The following is a 19,175-nucleotide window of genomic DNA, read 5'->3' as shown; positions in this document are numbered from 1 at the left end:
GTGCTCCCCACTTCCCGATTCTGGCTATCACCATCAGATACATCAGACCAATCCTGAGATTACCCCAGCTTCTCCACCTCTTCAGTCTAATGCTCGGGTCTGGCTGAAGGAACACATGCTATACAAATGTGTGTGGGGAAAAGGTGGAGAAAAGGTGGAGACTGCGTGAGAATTTTAGGAAACCTTGTAGGATCAAGAGACAGGACTGATGGCCCCAGGAAGGAGACAGAAGCAAAGAGAAAGAAGAGTGGCTGTTACTGCCTTTGGCTAAAAAGGGGAGGGCAACTGAAGGGTTTAATGAGAGATGGGGTCACACATGATGTACCTGGTTCCTCTTAATCCTCAGGGTGTGGGCCTCTCTCCAGAGTCTGGGAAAGACGAAGAAGCAGCCATATTGGGGGTAACTTAAGTTCCTTCACCTCTGCCCTGCACCCACCCTTTTTCCTCTCACTTCCTGGCTCCCAGGGTTACAATCTATCTGCCCCAGGGGCAGGGAAGCCACTGTCCTGGTGGGTGGATGTCCACCTGCAGCTGCTTTCCTCAGGCAGGGACACCAGTGCCAGGGAGGAGGCGGTCGTGGGGGGCTGAGACCCCCCACACCTGCACAGCTGCAGGAACTGGCGTCGATATTTGTCCCCAGTGAGCAGGTAGAGCACGGGATCCAGGCAGCTGTTGGCACTGGCCAGAGGCCGAGTCACTTTGTAGACCACGTTGACAATGTTCAGCACCCGGCAGTCAGCTTCCAACAGCCTTGACATGTAGTAAATGGTGCGGGTGATGTGGAAAGGCACGAAGCAGACAGCGAAGACGGTCAGCACCACAGCGATGGTGCGGAGAGAACGCAGACGAGAAGATGACCGGGCGGCCCCCGGCAAGGGCCGATATAGGCGCCGGGCCACGAGCCCATAGCAGACAAGAGTGACCAGGCAGGGCAAGCCAAAGAGCAGCCCCATGATGGCCGAGCTGAAGTGCACGTAGTGGTCAAACTCCTCGGGCCGAGTGGTGTCATGGCACAGGATGGTGTCCTTCTTGGTGCTGGTTGTGACAAAGAACAGGTTGGGCACGAGGCAGCCGGCGACGACCAACCAAACCGCCAGGCAGAGAAGGCCTGTGAAGCGAGGGCGGCCCCAGCGCAGTGCCCGCAGTGGGTGGCAGATGCCCAGGTAGCGGTGGATGCTGAGGCAGGTGAGGAAGAGGACACTGCAGTAGAGGTTCCAGTAGAAGAGAAAGCGGACGAACTTGCAGAGCCCAGCACCAAAGGGCCAGTGGTTGCGGGCCGCATAGTAGTAGATGAGGGTGGGTAGTGACAGCACATACAAAGTATCTGACAAGGCCAAGTGGAACATGTATGTGGCCGTTGCGTCCCAGGGTCGGAGGCGAAAGAGGAAGAGCCAGAGGGTCAGGGCGTTGAGGCCTAGGCCCAACAGAAAGACAACCGAGTAGCTCACAGGCAGCAGGATGAACTTGAACTCCTCATTAAAACGGCAGTCCAGCTCTGCCTCACTGTCGCCAGGATCTGGGCTGGGGCCTAGGGCTGTGAGCAGAGAGGACCCTGCACTGGCCATGGTCCCCCTAGAGGTGGGAAGGGGAGAAGTGAGGGCGGCTGGATTTTCCAGGCCTCCCAGCCCTGACCTGAGGCCAAAGAGCAGAGAATGAGGCGGGCCATGACTGAAGCATGAGGAGTAGCTGGGAGGAGTATGTCCGCACGCAACTCAGGCCAGGCCAGCCCCTGCCCAAGCCCCCCTGGTCCAGCCTGGGGAATGATGGGCAGCACGTGGTGCTGGGGCCCAGCAGGGCAGGCAGTGAGTTTGGGTTATTCTCATCCTGCAGCTGACTCTGTCCTTCAGATCTTGGCTAGCCAAGATAGGGTGGAGGCCTATCGAGACTATCCCATGGGCGAATATGCCCGGACCCAGACTGTCTCCTAGCCCATTCCAACATTTGTCCACATGGTGGCTTTACCTTTCCCCTCACCCTGGTCCCAGTGTCTCCACACTATAGTTACTTTTGACGCCTTCCCCCAGCCTGGTCCAGCCCAGGAACCCCATCGCCACCCTCACCCAAGAAACTTGGCATGTCTCCTACCTGGTCCCCTTGAAGCTGAGCCCAGCTGACTCTGTCACCTTTCCCCTTGGCAGCCAGAGGGCATATCCAAGAGGGCGGGTTTGGGGGTGGGGCCTGTCCCTCCTCCTGGCCTGGGAAATCCTCAGAGCTAGAAAGGCCCATCGAGATTATCTAGTCCAACCTACTCACTCTATAGACTGAGGCCCGGCGAGATTACTATTTAACAGTTTCTAAATGACTGTAGGACGGAGTACACAAGGAAACAACCACGTTTATAGATCAAGAGCCAGGCCACAGGAGATGACTAAAACTACAGGGAGATCATATAAATCTGTATGAGTGAGCAGAAACATGGGAAATGAATGAATGTTAACATGGGCAGAAATGCAAGATAACACACGGAAAGATTTTAGAAAACCTATACTACTGATATAAATCTTAAGTCCGTGTGCATATAATTATAAAAATGCTTATATAGCACTTACTATGTGCAAGGCACTATTCTAAGTGCTTTACACTTATTGATGGCCCCATAGGTTCTCTATAAGTACAATTATTGCCCCACTTTGCCGATGAGAAAACTAAGGCACAGAGAATTTATTCTGCTATTTAGTGGTAGAGTCAAGATTTGAACCCAGGCAGGCCTGCCTTTGACCCAGGCGCTAGTCTCCATGTACTTAATCGCTATGCTTAGTTGCCTCTCTGAAGTCACTGGCCATAATCCAGAAAAAAGATAAGCAAATGTTTACTGAGAGCCTACTGTGTGCTTGGTCCAGTTCTAGGTACCGGTAGTGAATAAAACAGAGAAAAACTCTCATTCTAATGGAGCCCGCATACTAGTGGGAGGGAAAAGAAAAGAAAATTAACAAGTAAAATATATAGATTGTAATCATTGCTATAGAGAAAAATAAAGGTGGGATGGGGACTAGAGAAGAGAAGACAGGGGAATAGAGAGGGTTGTTTCTTTAAATATTAGGGTGACTTCAGATAAAGAGCAAGTGGTTGGGAGGAAGGGGAAATGTAGAGACGAGGTCAGAGAGTTTGGCAGGCACCAGATCATGAAGGTCCTCAGGAACCATTGCGAGGACTGCTTGGCTTTTACTTTCAATGAATGGGAAGCCATTGAGGGTTTAGAAGAGACAAGTGTTGGGGTCTAATTTATATATTTTTAAAAGATTTTATTTATTTATCTTAGAGAGAGATGGGGAGAGAGAGAGATTGAGAGCGCACATCCCTGGGTGGGGAGTGGCGGAGACAGAGGGAGAGAGAAACCCAAGCAGATACCCCGCTGAGGGCAGAGCCAGTCCCGGGGCTCGATCCCACAACCCCCGAGATCACAACCCCAGCGGAAACCAAAAGTCTGACGTTCCACCGACTGCGCCCCCCCAGGCGCCCCCTGATTTGTACTTTTAAAGGGTCACCGTCTAGCTCTATGTTGAGAATAGACTGCAGGACTGGGGAAACAGAAGGAAGACAAACAGGAGCTGTTGCCAATGGATGATGGTAACTTGGACCAGGTTGGCGAGGGTGATGGGAAGTGGTCAGATTCTGGCTAGATTTTGAAAGTAGAGACAACACAATTTACTGATGTGGGGTGTGCAAGAAAGAGAGGAGTCAAGAACGATTCCAAGATTTGCAGCCTGAGGAGCTGGAGGAATTGAGTTACTGTTGACAGAGATGGGAAACGCTATGAGAGAAGCAGGTTTGGGGGAAAACTGGGGGGTTCACTTTTCAGCCTGTCAATTTCCAGACGCCTACTGCACACGTCAGAGGAGGGGGAGACGAGGTAGTTCACTCCTCCCCCAGGATGCTAGCTGACATGCCTCCCTTACAGACCCCACCCCTTCCTACACACCACCCCTCATCTCACTCTACCACTCCAGGAGACTCCAGTCTGAATACAGCAGAGAAAGTACAGAAGCCAAACCTAGACGTTTGAGAGCTGAGTGCCCAAGAATGCCAATTTGTCGGAAGCTCTGGATCTGGGGCTCCTGGGGCTAACTAAGTTTCCAGGATCGTGGGGGTCTTCGGCAGAGGGGGCAAGCTTTGGGCCTGGAGGACTCTGAGGGCGAGGTGAGTAGTGCTCTTGGGGAGGGAGGTGCAGTCTGGGCAGAATCCACTCTGCAGGGAACTGGAAGCAACGGGGACTCTGAACCTGATCTTCAGGCTCCTGGGAATGTTGCCCAGCTGGATTCTGGGAGTGAGAGGAGGCGGCAGGCCTGCAAGGGAGACTCTAGAATCTGGGATCTAGATCTCCTGGAGGCCCAGGAACCTGGATAGGGGAAACATGGAGATCCTTGCCGTGATAAAAGGGAGGCGTGGAGGAAGCAGTCATAGCCTGGGTCCTGGACAGCGGGCTGCCATGATATCGCATACGAGGCCCAGGTGTTTGGAAGCAGACGGACAGGAGTTCGAATCCTTGTTTTCCCAAGCATTAGTTGTGGGATGCTGGACACCTCTTTGTGACTTAGTTTTCTCTCCCAGTGAAATGGGCATAATAATACCAACCTTGTAGGGTTTCCCAAACATCGAATTGGTCAGTAGGTGTGAAAACACTTTGTAAATCATGAAATCCTTCTCTTTATTTATTTATTTATTTATTTATTTATTTATTTATTTATTTATTTGTCAGAGAGAGAGAGCACAAGCAGGGGGAGCAGCAGGCTCCCTGCTGAGCAAGGAGCCCGATACGGGGCTCGATCCCAGGACCCCGAGATCATGACCCGAGCCGAAGGCAGATAGAGGCTCAACCAACTGAGCCACCCAGGCGCCCCAATCATGAAATGCTTCTAATCATAAGGTATTTTGCGTTATTCCTTTGCTCCTAGGAATGAAGCTGATCTCTTCGGAGGCGAACACGTGTAATTCGAGGCGTGGCATACACCCAAGGGCTCCCTCCAGTGTCCTCCACACTAGAGAAGCTCCTGCTTCAGGCTGGCTTAGCTCCAGCTCTCACTGCCTTCGCCCGACACCGCCTGGGCCAAAAGGAAGGATTTGTGCCTTAGGAAATGCTGCAGGCCAGACTCGCTGGCTTCTGTGAAAGTCTTCCTCACGTTTGTTTCTGTGACTTTGCATTGCTCTGGTCCTCCTAGTCCTCTGGCTGTCCCTTCTGACCTCTTCCCTGGCTCCTTTTTGTCCTCCCTCCTCCGAAGGTGACCTTGCCCCCAAGGCTTACCCCTAGAGCTTTTTCTCTTCTCTCTTCTCTTCCCCTCTTCCTCCTCTCCTTCCTCTTCCTCACTCTACCCTTTATCTTTCCCGGTCTCCCTCTTTCTCTCTCTCAACATCCACTCTCATGATTTAACTTAGAAGTTCGGAATAATTACAATGACCAATGAGACTCCAGCATACAGATGTCTCTCTAATCAAAATGTACGTCTCTCTCACACTCTTACCACATTTGATTCCTACTGAGCTTATGGCACATACCACAGACTGTACAGAATTCCACTCCTTTGTTTTTGTCCATTCTCTCCCACCTTTCCCAGCCGCACACCAGACCCAGAGGTCCTTGAAGACAAGCACCTTGTATTATCTCTGTCTCTCCCAAAGCCTTCCCCGTAAAGTTATAATAACATATGTTCATGGACATTGGGGAGGGTATGTGCTATGGTGAGCGTTGTGAATTGTGTAAGACTGATGAATCACAGACCTGTACCCCTGAAACAAATAATACATTATATGTTAATAAAAAATTTAAAAAAAAAACATATGTTCCAGGTGGGTTTTTTTTTTTTCCAAATTCTACATCTTGCTGTCTAAAAAATGCCTTCCGATTCAGAGTTAAGGAAATAGATACCTTGCACATAGTAGGTGTTCAACAAATGTTTACTGAATGGATGAATGAGTGACTCAGTTATACTTTGTTGAAATGAATGATTCCCACAGCTAAGGCCTGTATATATTGTTTACTGTAGGACAAACCCACTTGGGTATCTCATTGATAATGTAGAATTTAGTATGTCAGGCAGTTTATTACCTTCTTCCCTGCTGCTATCCTTCTGTTCCCCTACTCCTCCAGTCTTTTCCAGTCCTCTTCCTCTTGGCGCCTCACATCTAATATTCATGTCTTGATGACAGTTTCTCTGCAATGTTTGCTGTTTCCTTAGGGCCTAAAGAGGGAAAGTGGGGAAAGGCATGGTTTCTAATCCCTTTCTCTGAGTAGGGGCGTAGAAAGCAAGGAGAGGGAGGGAGGAGGAACAGAAGAAGGAAAGAAGGAGGGACGGAAAGAAATGAGGGAGAAAAGATAGGTGAAATAGTGGGGAGACTGCAGACCTTGGAGTCAGACCTAGAGTTTAACCCTGGCTCCATCACCCGCTAGCTATATGACTGTAGGTTAAGTCTTCCGGACCCTCCATGTCCTCATATGTAGAATGAGGATACTAGCACCTATCTGGTTGTGAGGAGAAAAAGAGGCAATGCATGTAATGCATCGTGTCTGGTGATTATCATGCTCTTCATCACCAGGAATGAAAATACAGGTGAATTTGGAGGGTGTTGGAGATTGGAAAGTTCACCCCAGTTGCCTAGGTTTTCTTTATGACGTGAAATAATGACATGGTCACCTGCTGAGAATAAGGTGCAGTGTGGAATGGAACAAGACAGTCACTCAAGCTTGACAGCAAGGAGCTATAATTTGAAACCCTGGGGCGCCTAGGTGGCTCAGTCGTTGGGCGTCTGCCTTCAGCTCAGGTCATGATCCCAGGGTCCTGGGATCGAGCCCCGCGTCGGGCTCCCTGCTCCGCGGGAAGCTTGCTTCTCCCTCTCCCACTCCCCCTGCTTGTGTTCCCTCTCTCGCTGTCTCTCTCTCTGTCAAATAAATAAAATCTTTAGAAAATCTGAAACTCTGGATAATCCAAGCTTATTAATAAAATCAGGGGAAAGTGACTGGCTGCATATAATTGTGTCCAAGATAGTGTGCCCTTTCGTTCTTTATCTCCAGCAAGGCTGTTAAAAGCTTTAGAGTAGAGACTAGTACTGCTGTGTCCAGCACCTAGGACAGCACAGGAAATCTCTGTTTCTACCATTTGATTCCTCAGTCTCCTTTCTATCCTCCCCCACTGAGACAATGCCATTGTCCAGCTCCCACTTAAGTCCGCTGATATGCTTTCAATTGCAATAATGGAAAATTCCAACTCTCCTGATTTTAAAATGAGGAAATTTATTATCTTGCATCTAAGTCCAGGAGTGGGCCGCTTTGGGTTGTCTAATTCACCAACTCAACAATGTCACAAAAAATTCTGACTCCATCTTTCTTTTTTTTTTTTTAAGATTTCATTTATTCATTTGTCAGAGAGAGAGAGAGCACAAGCAGGGGGAGCGGCAGGCAGAGCAGGCAGAGCAGGTAGAGAGAGAAGCAGGCTCCCCACTGTGCAAGGAGCCCAACGTGGGACTCGATCCCAGGACCCTGGGATCATGACCTGAGCTGAAGGCAGATGCTTAACCAACTGAACCACCCAGGCATCCCCTGACTCCATCTTTCTGATCTGCAACCCTCAGCATGTTGGTTTAGCAACTCTCAGGGTCACAAGATGGCAGACGCACTTTAGGCATTGCATCCAAACATGACAACATTCGATGGTAGGAGAAGAAGGCCTCTCTTCCTGTGGGTTTACTGTTATTATTCAGGAAACCTTTCCCAGAATCTCCCTAGCACACTTCCTTTCACATCTCAGTGGCCAGAATTTCTTCATGCCTATAACTAAATCAATCACTGGCAAGAGGGATGAAATGGCCATGACCGGCTTAGGAAATGGAGATTCTGCCCATAAGAAGGAAGGGGGAGGTGGCTGGTGAGTTGACAAACAATTCTGTCTGCTACAACCCCTTACTGAATAACCCACCCTTTCCTCACTTAGAGATCTGATCATCACTTCCTAACTGGAAGGCCTGGCTGGGAAAAATCACTGGGATGTGCAAGTGAGGTGGGTAAGGACCTGAAAATACTTCTCCCTTCAATATATCATAGAGGCCAGAAGCTCCATAATTAGAGATGCATTCCTTTGCCTTCTTACTCTTGCTTTCTCAGAAAATGCAAATACCCTTTTTCTCAAGTTTTTATTTAAATTCCAGTTAGTTAACATACAGTGTAATATTAGTTTCAGGTGTACAATTTAGTGATTCAACATTTCCATATAACACAGGGCGCTCATCACTCTAAGTGCCCTCCTTAATCCCCATCACCTATTTAACCTGTCCCCCAACCCACCTCCCCTCTGGTAACCATCAGTTTGTTCTCTATAGTTAAGAGTCTGTTTCTTGGCGTGCCTCTCTTTTTCCCTCCTATGTTTGTTTGTTTTGTTTCTTAAATTCCACACATGAATGAAATCATATGGTATTTGTCTTTCTCCGGCTGACTTATTCTGCTTAGCATAATACTCTCTAGCTCCATCCACATTGTTGCAAATGGCAGGATTTCATTCTTTACTATGGCTGAGTAATATTCCACTGTATATATATACCACCACTTCTTTATCCATTTATCGGTCAATGGACATGTGGGCTCTTTCCATAATTTGGCTATTGTTGATAATGCTGCTATAAACATCCGGGTGCATGTATCCCTTCAAATCAGTATTTTTGTATCCTTTCGGTAAATACCTAGGAGTACGATTGCTGGATCATAGGGTAGTTCTATTTTTCACTTTCTGAGGAACTTCCATACTATTTTCCAGAGTGGCTGCACCAGTTTGCATTCCCACCAACAGTTTAAGAGGGTTCCCCTTTCTCCACATCCTCGCCAATACCTGTTGTTTCCTGTGTTGTTAATTTTAGCCATTCTGACTGGAGTGAGGTGATATCTCATGGTAGTTTGGATTTCCCTGATAATGAGTGATGTTGAGCATCTTTTCATATGTCTGTTGGCTGTCTGGATGTCTTCTTTAGAAAAATATCTATTCATGTCTTCTGCCCATTTTTAAAATCAGGTTATTTGGTTTTGGGGTGTTGAGTTTGATAAGTTCATTATAGATTTTGAATACTACCCCTTATCAGATATGTCATTTGCAAATATCTTCTCCCATTCCACAGGTTGCCTTTTATTTTTGTTGATTGTTTCCTTCACTGTGCAGAAGCTTTTTATTTTTATGAAGTCCTAATAGTTTATTTTTCCTTTTGTCTCCTTTGCCTCAGGAGACATGCCTAGTAAGATGTTGCTATGGCCAATGTCAAAGAGGTTGCTGCTGCGTTCTCCTCTAGGATTTTTATGGTTTCAGGTCTCATATTTAGATCATTTGCCCATTTTGAACTTGTTTTTGTGTATGGTGTAAGAAAGTGATCCAGTTACATTCTTTTGCATGTTTCTCTCCAGTTTCCACAACACCATTTGTTGAAGAGACTGTCTTTTGCCCATTGGATATTCTTTTCCTGCTTTGTCAAAAATTAGTTGACCATATAGTTGTGGGTTCATTTCTGGGTTTTCTATTCTGTTCCATTGACCTATGTGTCCATTTCTATGCCAGTACCATACTGTCCTGATCACTGCAGCTTTGTAATATATCTTGAAGTCCAGATTTGTGATGCCTCCAGCTTTGCTTTTCCTTTTCAAGATTGCTTTGGTTCTTCAGGTCTTTCATGCAAATTTTAGGATTGTTTGTTCCAGCTCTGTGAAAAATCCTGTTGGTATTTTGATAGGGATTGCATTAAATGTGTAGATTGCTTAGGGCAATATAGATTTTTCACAATATTTGTTCTTCCAATCCATGAGCATGGAACGTTTTGCCATTTCTTTGTGTCATCTTCAATTTCTTTCATCAGGGTTTTATAGTTTTCAGAGTACAGGTCTTTTACCTCTTTAGTTAGGCTTATTCCTAGATACCCCATTGTTTTGACTGCAATTGTATATATGGGATTGATTCCTTGCCTTCTCTTTCGTTGCTTCATCATTGATACAGAAATGCAACAGATTTCTGTACATTGATTTTGTATCCTGTAACTTTACTGAATTTGTATATCAGTTCTAGCAATTTTTTGGTGGGGTCTTTTGGGTTTTCTATATAGACTATCTTGTCATCTGCAAATAGTGAAAGTTTGACATCTTCCTTGCCTATTTGTAAGCCTTTTATTCATTTATTTTTTTGTATGTTGTCTGATTACTGTGGCTAGGACTTCCTGTACTATATTAAATAACAGTGGTGAGAGTGGACATCTCTGTCTTGTTCTTGACCATAGAGGAAAAGCTCTCAGTTTTTCCCCATTGAAGATGATATTAGCTGGGGATTTTTCATAGATGGCCTTTATTATGTTGAGGTATGTTCCCTCTAGCCCTACTGTGTTGAGGGTTTCTATCATGAATGGACGTTGTGCTTTGTCAACTGCTTTTTCTGCATCTATTGAAAGAATCATCTGGTTCTTACCCTTTCTTTTATTAATGTGGTATATCACGTTGATTCATTTACAAATATTGAACCACTCTTGCAGCCCAGGAATAAATCACTAGAAAATGCAAATACCCTTTCTCAAAATGAAACTATGGTGATAATTCTCTTTGGGGACTACAAGCTGGAAAGGGACATGAGGGAATTTGGGGGAAAGATGGAAATGTTTTATATGTTGATCTAGGTAGTGGTTACATGTGTGTACACACAGGTATATTAGTTTCCTCTTGCTGCTGTAAAACAATTACCACAGACTTGGTGACTTAAAACAGCAGACTTATTCTCTTATAGTTCTGGAGGTCAGAAGTCCAAAATCAGTTTTACCAAAATTCAGGCGTCAGCCAGGCTGCACCTGAACTGCAACAGCCACCTTGTGACCATAAGAGACTATGGGTGGGTGGGGGGGTAGGGAGGGGAGGAGGAATCCATGCACTCATTCTTCCCAGCATCCAGAGCTGCATTTCTTGATTGTGGCCCCTTCCTCCATCTTCAGAGCCAGTGACATAGCATCTTGCTTCAGTTCTCATATTGCTTTGTTTCTGCAGTCAAATCTCCTTCTATCTCCCTCTTTTTCCTCTTATATATAAAGAGACTAGTGGTTATTTAGGGCCCACCCAGATGATTCAGAATAATCTCCCCATATCAAGAGCCTTAATTTAATCATTTCTGCAAAGTTCCTTTTGCCATGTAAGGTAACATTCATGGGTTCTAGGGATTAGGACCCTATATGTTTGGGGCCCATTATTCAGCCTACCACAGTAGATAAAAATTCACCAAGCTGTGCAATTAAAGGTTTGTGCCTTTTGCTGTTTGTAAATTATTCCTCAGCCAAGAAAGGCACATACTCCTAGAAGAGAGATAATGATTTAAGTTCAATCGTAGTAATGAATTAAAGACCTACCAGATCTATTTTCTTCCTGCTGAGAGGACCATGGATCTGAACTGAAAAAGGGGATACACTTTAAGTGTGGGTCTGAAGACAAAAATGGGCTGAAGCCTAGTCCAAAAGTACACTGATTCTGAAGTCTTGCCTTCTCAACAGACACCAACCTTGGCAAGTACATAACTCTTTCCTGTATGTCCAGCATTAGATTCAGTCCCACTATGGTCCCTGCAGAGTCTGGGCTTCTAGCTCTATCTGAAAATCCCTGAGAAGAGCAGAGTAATAGCAACTAAAAGACAAGCTCCTGGGGTGTATATTGGCAAGGAATGGCAAAGGCTAACACAGTTAGCTGTACAAAAGGAATACAGGATAGCTGCCCAGCAGTCACAGTAGGGAGCAGGAGGTAGGGAACGCCCAGCCCTCTGAGCCATAGTCATGGCCATGCTCTGAGGAATGGACACCCTGTTGTGGCAGATTGAGGGCAGGCATCTATGGATAGATACTAAAGACCAGCCAGATCTATGAGGGGTTGGAGGCAGGGTAGGGTCCTGTATCCCCAGAGTTTGGAGGTCTGTCTCTACGTTCTTTATGTCCACAAAGCCTGGACCTGGGCCCTGTGAGAAGGACAGCCAAGAAAGGAAGATTATTTTTGTTGCTGCCATTGTGGGGGTCCTGGCAGCTGTAGGACAGAAATATCTCTAATTCCATGAGTGGTCATATGAGGCAAGGGAAGCTGCTTAGAGCCTCTAACATGGACTTAGTTTCAGGGATTGGGGAGAGTCAAAAACTAGGTGGGAAGGTTTACTCTAGGTGGGAGTGATACAGATGTCAATTGTCTATTCCCTCCACATGCAACATCTTTCCAGGAGTACCTGTCCTGGGCAAAAATCCTTTGTTACCTTCCTCTCCATCAAAAAATATTCAAGGTTCACAGACATGTGCACACACAGCTCAACACACTCAGCCTCCTCTCCCCAATCACCACCCCCACTTACAGGAGATTGACTCCTGCTGTGCACATAAGCTGGGATAATCAGCGTTTCTAAACAGTAGGCTTCAAGAGTCCCAAGTCCCACGTGGTGGGGGACTGGGGAAGGGGTACTCTTTCCCATACTCTTAGCTTTTGTGTGGCCTGTAATAGCTGATCAAGAGCTATAGAAACACTAAAGTGTGACACAAGGCTCTCCTTTCAGAATCACAAAGGCCCATACTTTGAGCCCTCCTATTTCTATCCTTCACCATGCTTTTCCTTTAATGTCTCTGACTCTCCTTTGATCTGAGTCCTGAGGTTCAAGGCCTCATAAGGCCAAAACCCTGTAGTTTCCCTTATCAAGCTCCCCTGATTTTAACACCATCAGATTCAACCCTCTACCCCCACCCTGTCCCAGCAGCAAGAACCTGCTAATCCTTAGCCACTAATCTTTTAGCCTTTAATCTGCTTTCCAAACTCTTGGCACCTGAGCTATTTATAAAGCAGTGTTTTATGGCCCCCCCCAACTCCATTCTTCTTCCCTGACCCCCACCAGTCTAAACATGCAAAGTACCTTAAGTATAAGAGGCTGGGGAGGTGAGCATAGCAACCAGAGCTGGAGACGGATGTGAGCTTCATCTCTCTCCCCAGGTAATAGTCCAAAGTCCTCTATTTCTATCCCATACTAGGTCCATACCCCTTGCCTTTAGCATCCCCATGAATATATCAAGGAGCACTTGAGGGCACCCTTCTTGACACAGCCAGCAGGCACTTGGGCTGAGAGACCCTATGAGAGACCTCTGGAAGCTCCCCGAAGCTCACCCCTCAGGCCAGACCTGATATGCATCAAAGAGAAGCACTAGACAGACATCTCCCTCTCTCTAAGGGTCCCTACTCCAAGGCCTAGCACCTGGGGACATGGATGGGGGTAAGATGGGAAAATCGGGGGAAGGTGAAGAGAACGATGAATAGATTCAAGGAAGGCTTCCGACCTCCATAGAGGTTTCTGCCACCAACCACCAAGAGCATGAGGGCACCAACCCCTTCTCTCCAACATTTTTCTCCTCTCTTAGCTGAGAGTTAAGGCCACCCTGAGGTGAACTCAGGCTCAGAATCCATTGTAGGCGCAAAAGCAGACAGAATCCATTTTTTCTTCATTCATTCATTCGTGTATCTAACAAACATGTCTTGACACTTACTGTGTGCCAGGTGATGTCCAGCCTCATCCAGTCCAATTTTCCTCAAATTGTCTGGATGAAGGCCTCTCTCCAGCCCCCTTCCAGACAAGTTCCTTCTCTGTGAAGGTACTCAAGAGTGCCCCAGCTATTCCAGGAAGCCATGCCCTTTCTTGAGAATAGACAGTATGGTTAGTCGACAATTTGTAAAAATAGTTTTGTTTTGTTTTTTCCCATGCCTGGGATGGGTGAGAGTATGACTGAATAAGTACCCTTGGCAGAAGGGAGAATATAAGGCACTTTATGGTGGAGAGGTATCTATTTAAGGGGGAAAGGTTGCACACTAGGTGTGTCTGGATGGTATCCCAGAATGGGGCAAGGAGAAGAGGGACCAAATGACTGAGTTTCCTCCTTCTTTCTCTCTTCTCAGAAAAGGCTCAACATTAACTCCATGGCCAAGAGCTCAAGGTAAGTAAGAACCCCTTCTAATTCTCTGAATCAGTGACTTGTCCCCTACCCAAACCCAAGTGCTTGCCTTTGGGGTAGAGGAGTTTCCAACCTCTCCTCAACTTGTAATTTGAACTCTACCAATTACCTCCACCTTTGTACCATTTCATGCTCCTTGGGCCTCTTCTCTTAATCCTAGGAATATTTCCTTTTCTCCCCCACTTCCCTTCCTCTCCTCGCCCTTCTTTTCCTCTTCCCTTCTCTCCCAATGACCTTCCCTATTTTCTTTCTGATTTTCTCTTTATAGGGTGTATAAGAAGACCTGCTCCAATGGGAAGGTGAGAGAACCTGGCTTAGCCTGGCAAATGAGAGGGCAAAAGGGATAGGTGGGTATCTCCTTCAAGGTCTCAAGGGTTTGCGTTGGGGGCCTCAGGGGAACCCATTCAAAGATGATTATGAGAATAACATGCCAGGTTGTTCCACAACAGCTTGCCCTCTACCTGGGGAAACGGGACTTCGTGGACCATGTGGACATGGTGGATCCCATTGGTCAGTGAGTCCAAAAAGGGAAAGCGCCTGGGGAGAAGGGAATGGGAGTCAGGAACTAAAAGAAAGCCAAGAAAGGAACATGCAGAAGAGGAGGCCAATTAAAGGGGAAAATGGGAGGAGCTATTTCAGGGATTGACTTCTGTTTCACAGTCTAAGGATTTTTCCTGACCGCGGTGCTGTCTCTCCCTGTCTACATAGATGGTGTGGTCCTGGTTGACCCTGATTACTTAAAAGATCGAAAGAGTAAGTAAAAATTCTCTTGGCCTTTGTATGTGCCAGGGACCCCAAAATGAAATGTCACGCATGCCAGACAAGTAACTTGAACGAGTAGAGTGGACGAGTGGACCAGAGGGGTATAACAAAACCAAAAAGTGGTGGGAACTGTGAATGCCTTTTCTGGTGGGGGCAAACAACCAGGAATTTTAGCCCAGTGTGGCCAAATTTTCCAACTGTTGGAATGGAACTGGAAATGAAGCTCAGAATAAGACCTTCAGAAGCCCAAATTCTAAAAAGATTATGGTACCTTTTCCCCAAATAATATTCAACATAGATATATTTCTAAAACATAAATGAAATGTTATTTTTCAAAAGTATACAACATTTACATGTGTGCTGGAATTAAAATAGTTTCTTTCTAAAATTTCTGATTTTCTTTATTATTTTTGGTGGTCCTCTTACTTTGTTGCTAAACTGAACATGGGCTTAGACTGGCTATGGAAAGATCCAGTGCTCCAGAAATCCATATTTTCATGCAAATTTCCTGATCTTCAAATGTTGGCAGCTAACTAAAACATTCTTTAAAGCCTGGATAGATTAAAAAAAATTTTATTTTTCCTTAGGCTGGATGTGACCCTCAGACTGACATTTTGCAACCTCTGGTATATATCTTTCCACCTCTCCTTCTGTGTAGGGAAACCCCCTATCTTTTTTGGGGGGGAGGGGATCCCAAGTAAAGAAACAAAGAAAACAATAGCTCCACCAAGTAACAACAAGAGACATTACTCTGGCCACAGTACCATAGATCAACATTACACTGAAATATTTTTGCACTGTTTTTTTTTATTATTATTAACATATAATATATTATTTGTTTCAGGGGTACAGTTCTGTTATTCATCAGTCTTACACAATTCACAGCGCTCACCATAGCACATACCTTCCCCAGGGTCTATCACCCAGCCACCTCATCCCTCCCATCCCCCTCCACTCCAGCAACCCTCAGTTTGTTTCCTGAGATTAAGAATCTCTTATGCTTTGTCTCCCTCTCTGGTTTCGTCTTGTTTCATTTTTCCCTCTCTTCCCCTATGATCCTGTCTTGTTTCTCAAATTCCTCATATCCGTGAGATCACATGATGATGTCTTTCTCTGATTGACTTATCTCACTTAGCATAGTACTCTCTAGTTCCATCCACATCGTTGCAAATGCCAAGATTTCAATTTTTTGATGGCTACATAATATTCCATCGTATATATATACACCACATCTTCTTTATCCATTCATCTGCTGATGGACACCTAGGCTCTTTCCATAGCTTGGCTATTGTGGACATTGCTGCTATAAACATTAGGGTGCATGTGCCCCTTCGGATCACTACATTTGTATCTTTGGGGTAAATACCCAGCAGTGAAATTGCTGGGTCATAGGGTAGCTCTATATTCAACTTTTTGAGGAACCTCCATACTGTTCTCCAGAGTGGCTGCACCAGCTTGCATTCCCACCAACAGTGTAAGAGGGTTCCCCTTTCTCCGCATCCTCACCAACATGTCGTTTCCTGACTTGTTAATTTTAGGCATTCTGACTGGCGTGAGGTGGTATCTCATTGAGGTTTTGATTTGGATTTCCCTGATGCCGAGCGATGCTGAGCATTTTTTCATGTGTCTGTTGGCCATTTGGATGTCTTCTTGGCAGAAATGTCTATTCATGTCTTCTGCCCATTTCTTGATTGGATTATTTGTTTGTTGGGTGTGGAGTTTGATAAGTTCTTTATAGATTTTGGATACTAGCCCTTTATCTGATATGTCATTTGCAAATATCTTCTCCCATTCTGTCAGCTGTCTTTTGGTTTTCTTGACCGTTTCCTTTGCTGTTTTGCACTGCTTTTTAAGAATTTTTTTTTACTCTATGATTCAATAAGTTTGAAAATTGGGTTTGGCTTAAAAAAGGCTCAGAACAAATTGATGAATACTAGTTCAAACATAACCTTTAGATACCATGAGATAAAATAACCTTAGTCTTTCTGATTAAACAGTGTGGATAAGCAGTCCAGCCAGTTTTAAATATCAGAGGAATTCTGGGGAATAGCCGGTAAATTAACCAATTTAAGACTCTCAATTAGTCTGTATTCTAAAAAAAAAACAAAAAAACCTAAATCATTTTTTCACATTCCTACAAAATCTTCAGAATAACCTACAGGAGGAAATACTTAGTTTAGAAAATGCACGTTGATCCAGAAGTAAGATGTCTTTTCCCTTTTGAGTCTTTCTTTATGTTCCTTAGTAGAATTTTTTATTACTCTTCATTTAAGTTGTGTCTATTTCCTCACTGTGTTCCTTGGCTCTTTTACATGCTTTGTTACTTTTATGAAGATGATTTTATTTGCAGATTTTCTAATATTTTTTTCTATCAAGTTTCATTTGTTGATGTAAAACGTGCTTATGCTACACTACTGAGTGATAAAGGCCAATTGTAAGGCAGTATAGATGGATTATGTAACAAAAATCCATCTGGGATCTCTCTGTATTATTTCTCACAAGTGCATGTGAATCTACAGTGCTCTCAAAATAAAAAGTTCCCTTTCAAAAAGGCAATGGCACAAATATCTAAGGTAGCCTTATGTTTAATTAAAGACACGAAGTGGGGAAGCAGGTGCAAGAGATATTAACAGCAGTTATCTCTGCAATATGATGTGTGATGGCAGAGCTCTGATTTACTCTTTTTGTTTGTATTTTCTGGTTTTCACACAATTAAGAGGTACTATTCGTCTAACAGACACAAATAAAAATTAATAACTTTAGAATAGATGTTGGATTTTTAAAAATGAAAACGAGCTATTTTCTAGCACACAAAAAGCTTGATCCTAAACTGCTAAGGAACCAGGAAGGGGGGGAGGTGATGCCCTCCCCACTTGTAAACAGGGGGATGTGCCAGAACCATCCATCTGTTTGCCACCCTCACCTCAGGGGCTACTTACATATCCCTCTGCCTCACCCCTCTTGATCTTGTTCTGTCTTATTCCTCGTCTCTTTCATTTCTTCCCTCCCATGGTTCCTTCCAGTCACCTCTTTTCCTCTCCTTCTCACCTTCTCTGTCTTTTCCTTCCTTTTCCTCCTTCTTTCCTTTCCCTTTTCTTTCTCCCTCTCTCCACCCTCTTTAATTGGCCATAATTGAAAGCCAAGGGGAATTTATTTGTCACATCTTCTGAAAGTTGTGAAGTTTGTCTCCACTGTAGACAAATTAGAAAGTACAGATGAAGGAGAAAGAGACCTGCAATCCTATCACTCAAAGATAATCACTAATAATATTTTAGTTCATATGTATTCATATTTTTCATGCAAAAATAGCTATATTTTTATTTAAATGCAATACCATAAATAATATTTTCTAACCTTCTTTTTCACCTATGTTAATATGTAGAAATCTATGCATTTTTCAGGTCTAGTAGTATACCACATGGGGGTACCATAATATATTTAGCCAATCTTCAATCAGACTTTTTTGGCTATTATAAACAACCCTGTGAAGTGCATACTTGTGTGTGTATGTACACACACACACACACACACACACATATATTTTTCATACTTGTCCAATTATTTCTTTAGACTAAATGCCTAGAGAAGAAACGAATGGCCAGGGGCACCTGGGTGGCTCAGTCGGTTAAGCATCTGCCTTCGGCCCAGGTCATGATCCCAGGGTCCTGGGATCGAATCCTGCATCGGGCTCCCTGCTCAGTGGGGAGCCTACTTCTCCCTCTCCCTCTGCCGCTCCCCCTGCTTGTGCTCTCTCACTCTCTCTCTCTGTCAAATAAATAAATAAATAAATTGCTAAAGAGCATTCACATATTTTTTAAACGACTTTATTTATTTATTTGTCAGAGAGAGAGAGCGGGGAGCGGCAGGCAGAAGGAGAAGCAGGCTCCCCACTGAGCAGGGAGTCCGATGTGGGACTCAATCCCAGGACCGCGGGATCATGACCCAAGCCAAAGGCAGATGCTTAACCGACGGAGCCACCCAGGCATCCCGCATTCACACATCTTTAAAGCTTTCTATTGCCAGACTGCCCTCCAAAATGATTGTACCAATTAACTTTCCCTCCTGCAATATACGAGGCTGACATTATCCCAGTCCTTATAAACACTACCATTATCATTACTCTCAGTCTTCATTGTATCTTTTGAATATAGATTCACTTTCCTTGTTCTTATTTTTAAAAGCAGATATCTGGCTGTTCAGTATTTTGATCTCTTAAAAATACTAAAACAAGTTGCTGTCTCCTAGTGTGTGGCTGTCGGTACTTTTCTTTCCTTGTGGGTCAGGGCTCCTGATAGAAGTAAGATTCTTCTTCCTTTCCTTCCCTTCCCTCAATCTCTGTCACTCTGTCCTTGGACAGGTATGACTCTGCACCCCATCCCACATTCCTCTAGTTCACTGATGCAGCTTTCTATTTGCCCCTACTCTTAGGTACCAGCTGCATACGTATGAGTTCATTTATAACT

General features: G+C 44.9%; 2 protein-coding genes across 2 annotated transcripts in view; both read right to left on the bottom strand.

Moving 5' to 3' along the window:
- Positions 1-46: 46 nt before the first annotated feature.
- On the bottom strand, positions 47-2,553 carry P2RY4 (pyrimidinergic receptor P2Y4). The gene has a single exon (XM_006748554.2). It carries the CDS (start codon positions 1,563-1,565, stop codon positions 468-470), a length of 1,098 nt encoding a protein of 365 aa, XP_006748617.1. The 5' UTR covers positions 1,566-2,553; the 3' UTR covers positions 47-467.
- Positions 2,554-5,871: 3,318 nt separating this feature from the next.
- PDZD11 (PDZ domain containing 11) overlaps positions 5,872-19,175 on the bottom strand; it is a 28,398-nt gene continuing 15,094 nt past the window's right edge. Inside the window, exon 6 of the mRNA XM_081808724.1 lies at positions 5,872-6,173. Coding sequence (XP_081664850.1) covers positions 6,118-6,173 — 56 coding nt within the window. The 3' untranslated portion in view covers positions 5,872-6,117. The remainder of the gene's footprint in view (positions 6,174-19,175) is intronic.

Source organism: Leptonychotes weddellii, chromosome X (assembly GCF_054177405.1).
Source record: "Leptonychotes weddellii isolate Sample4059 chromosome X, ASM5417740v2, whole genome shotgun sequence".
NCBI classification, from domain to species: Eukaryota; Metazoa; Chordata; class Mammalia; order Carnivora; family Phocidae; genus Leptonychotes; species Leptonychotes weddellii.
This window is presented reverse-complemented; position numbering and strand designations above follow the sequence as displayed.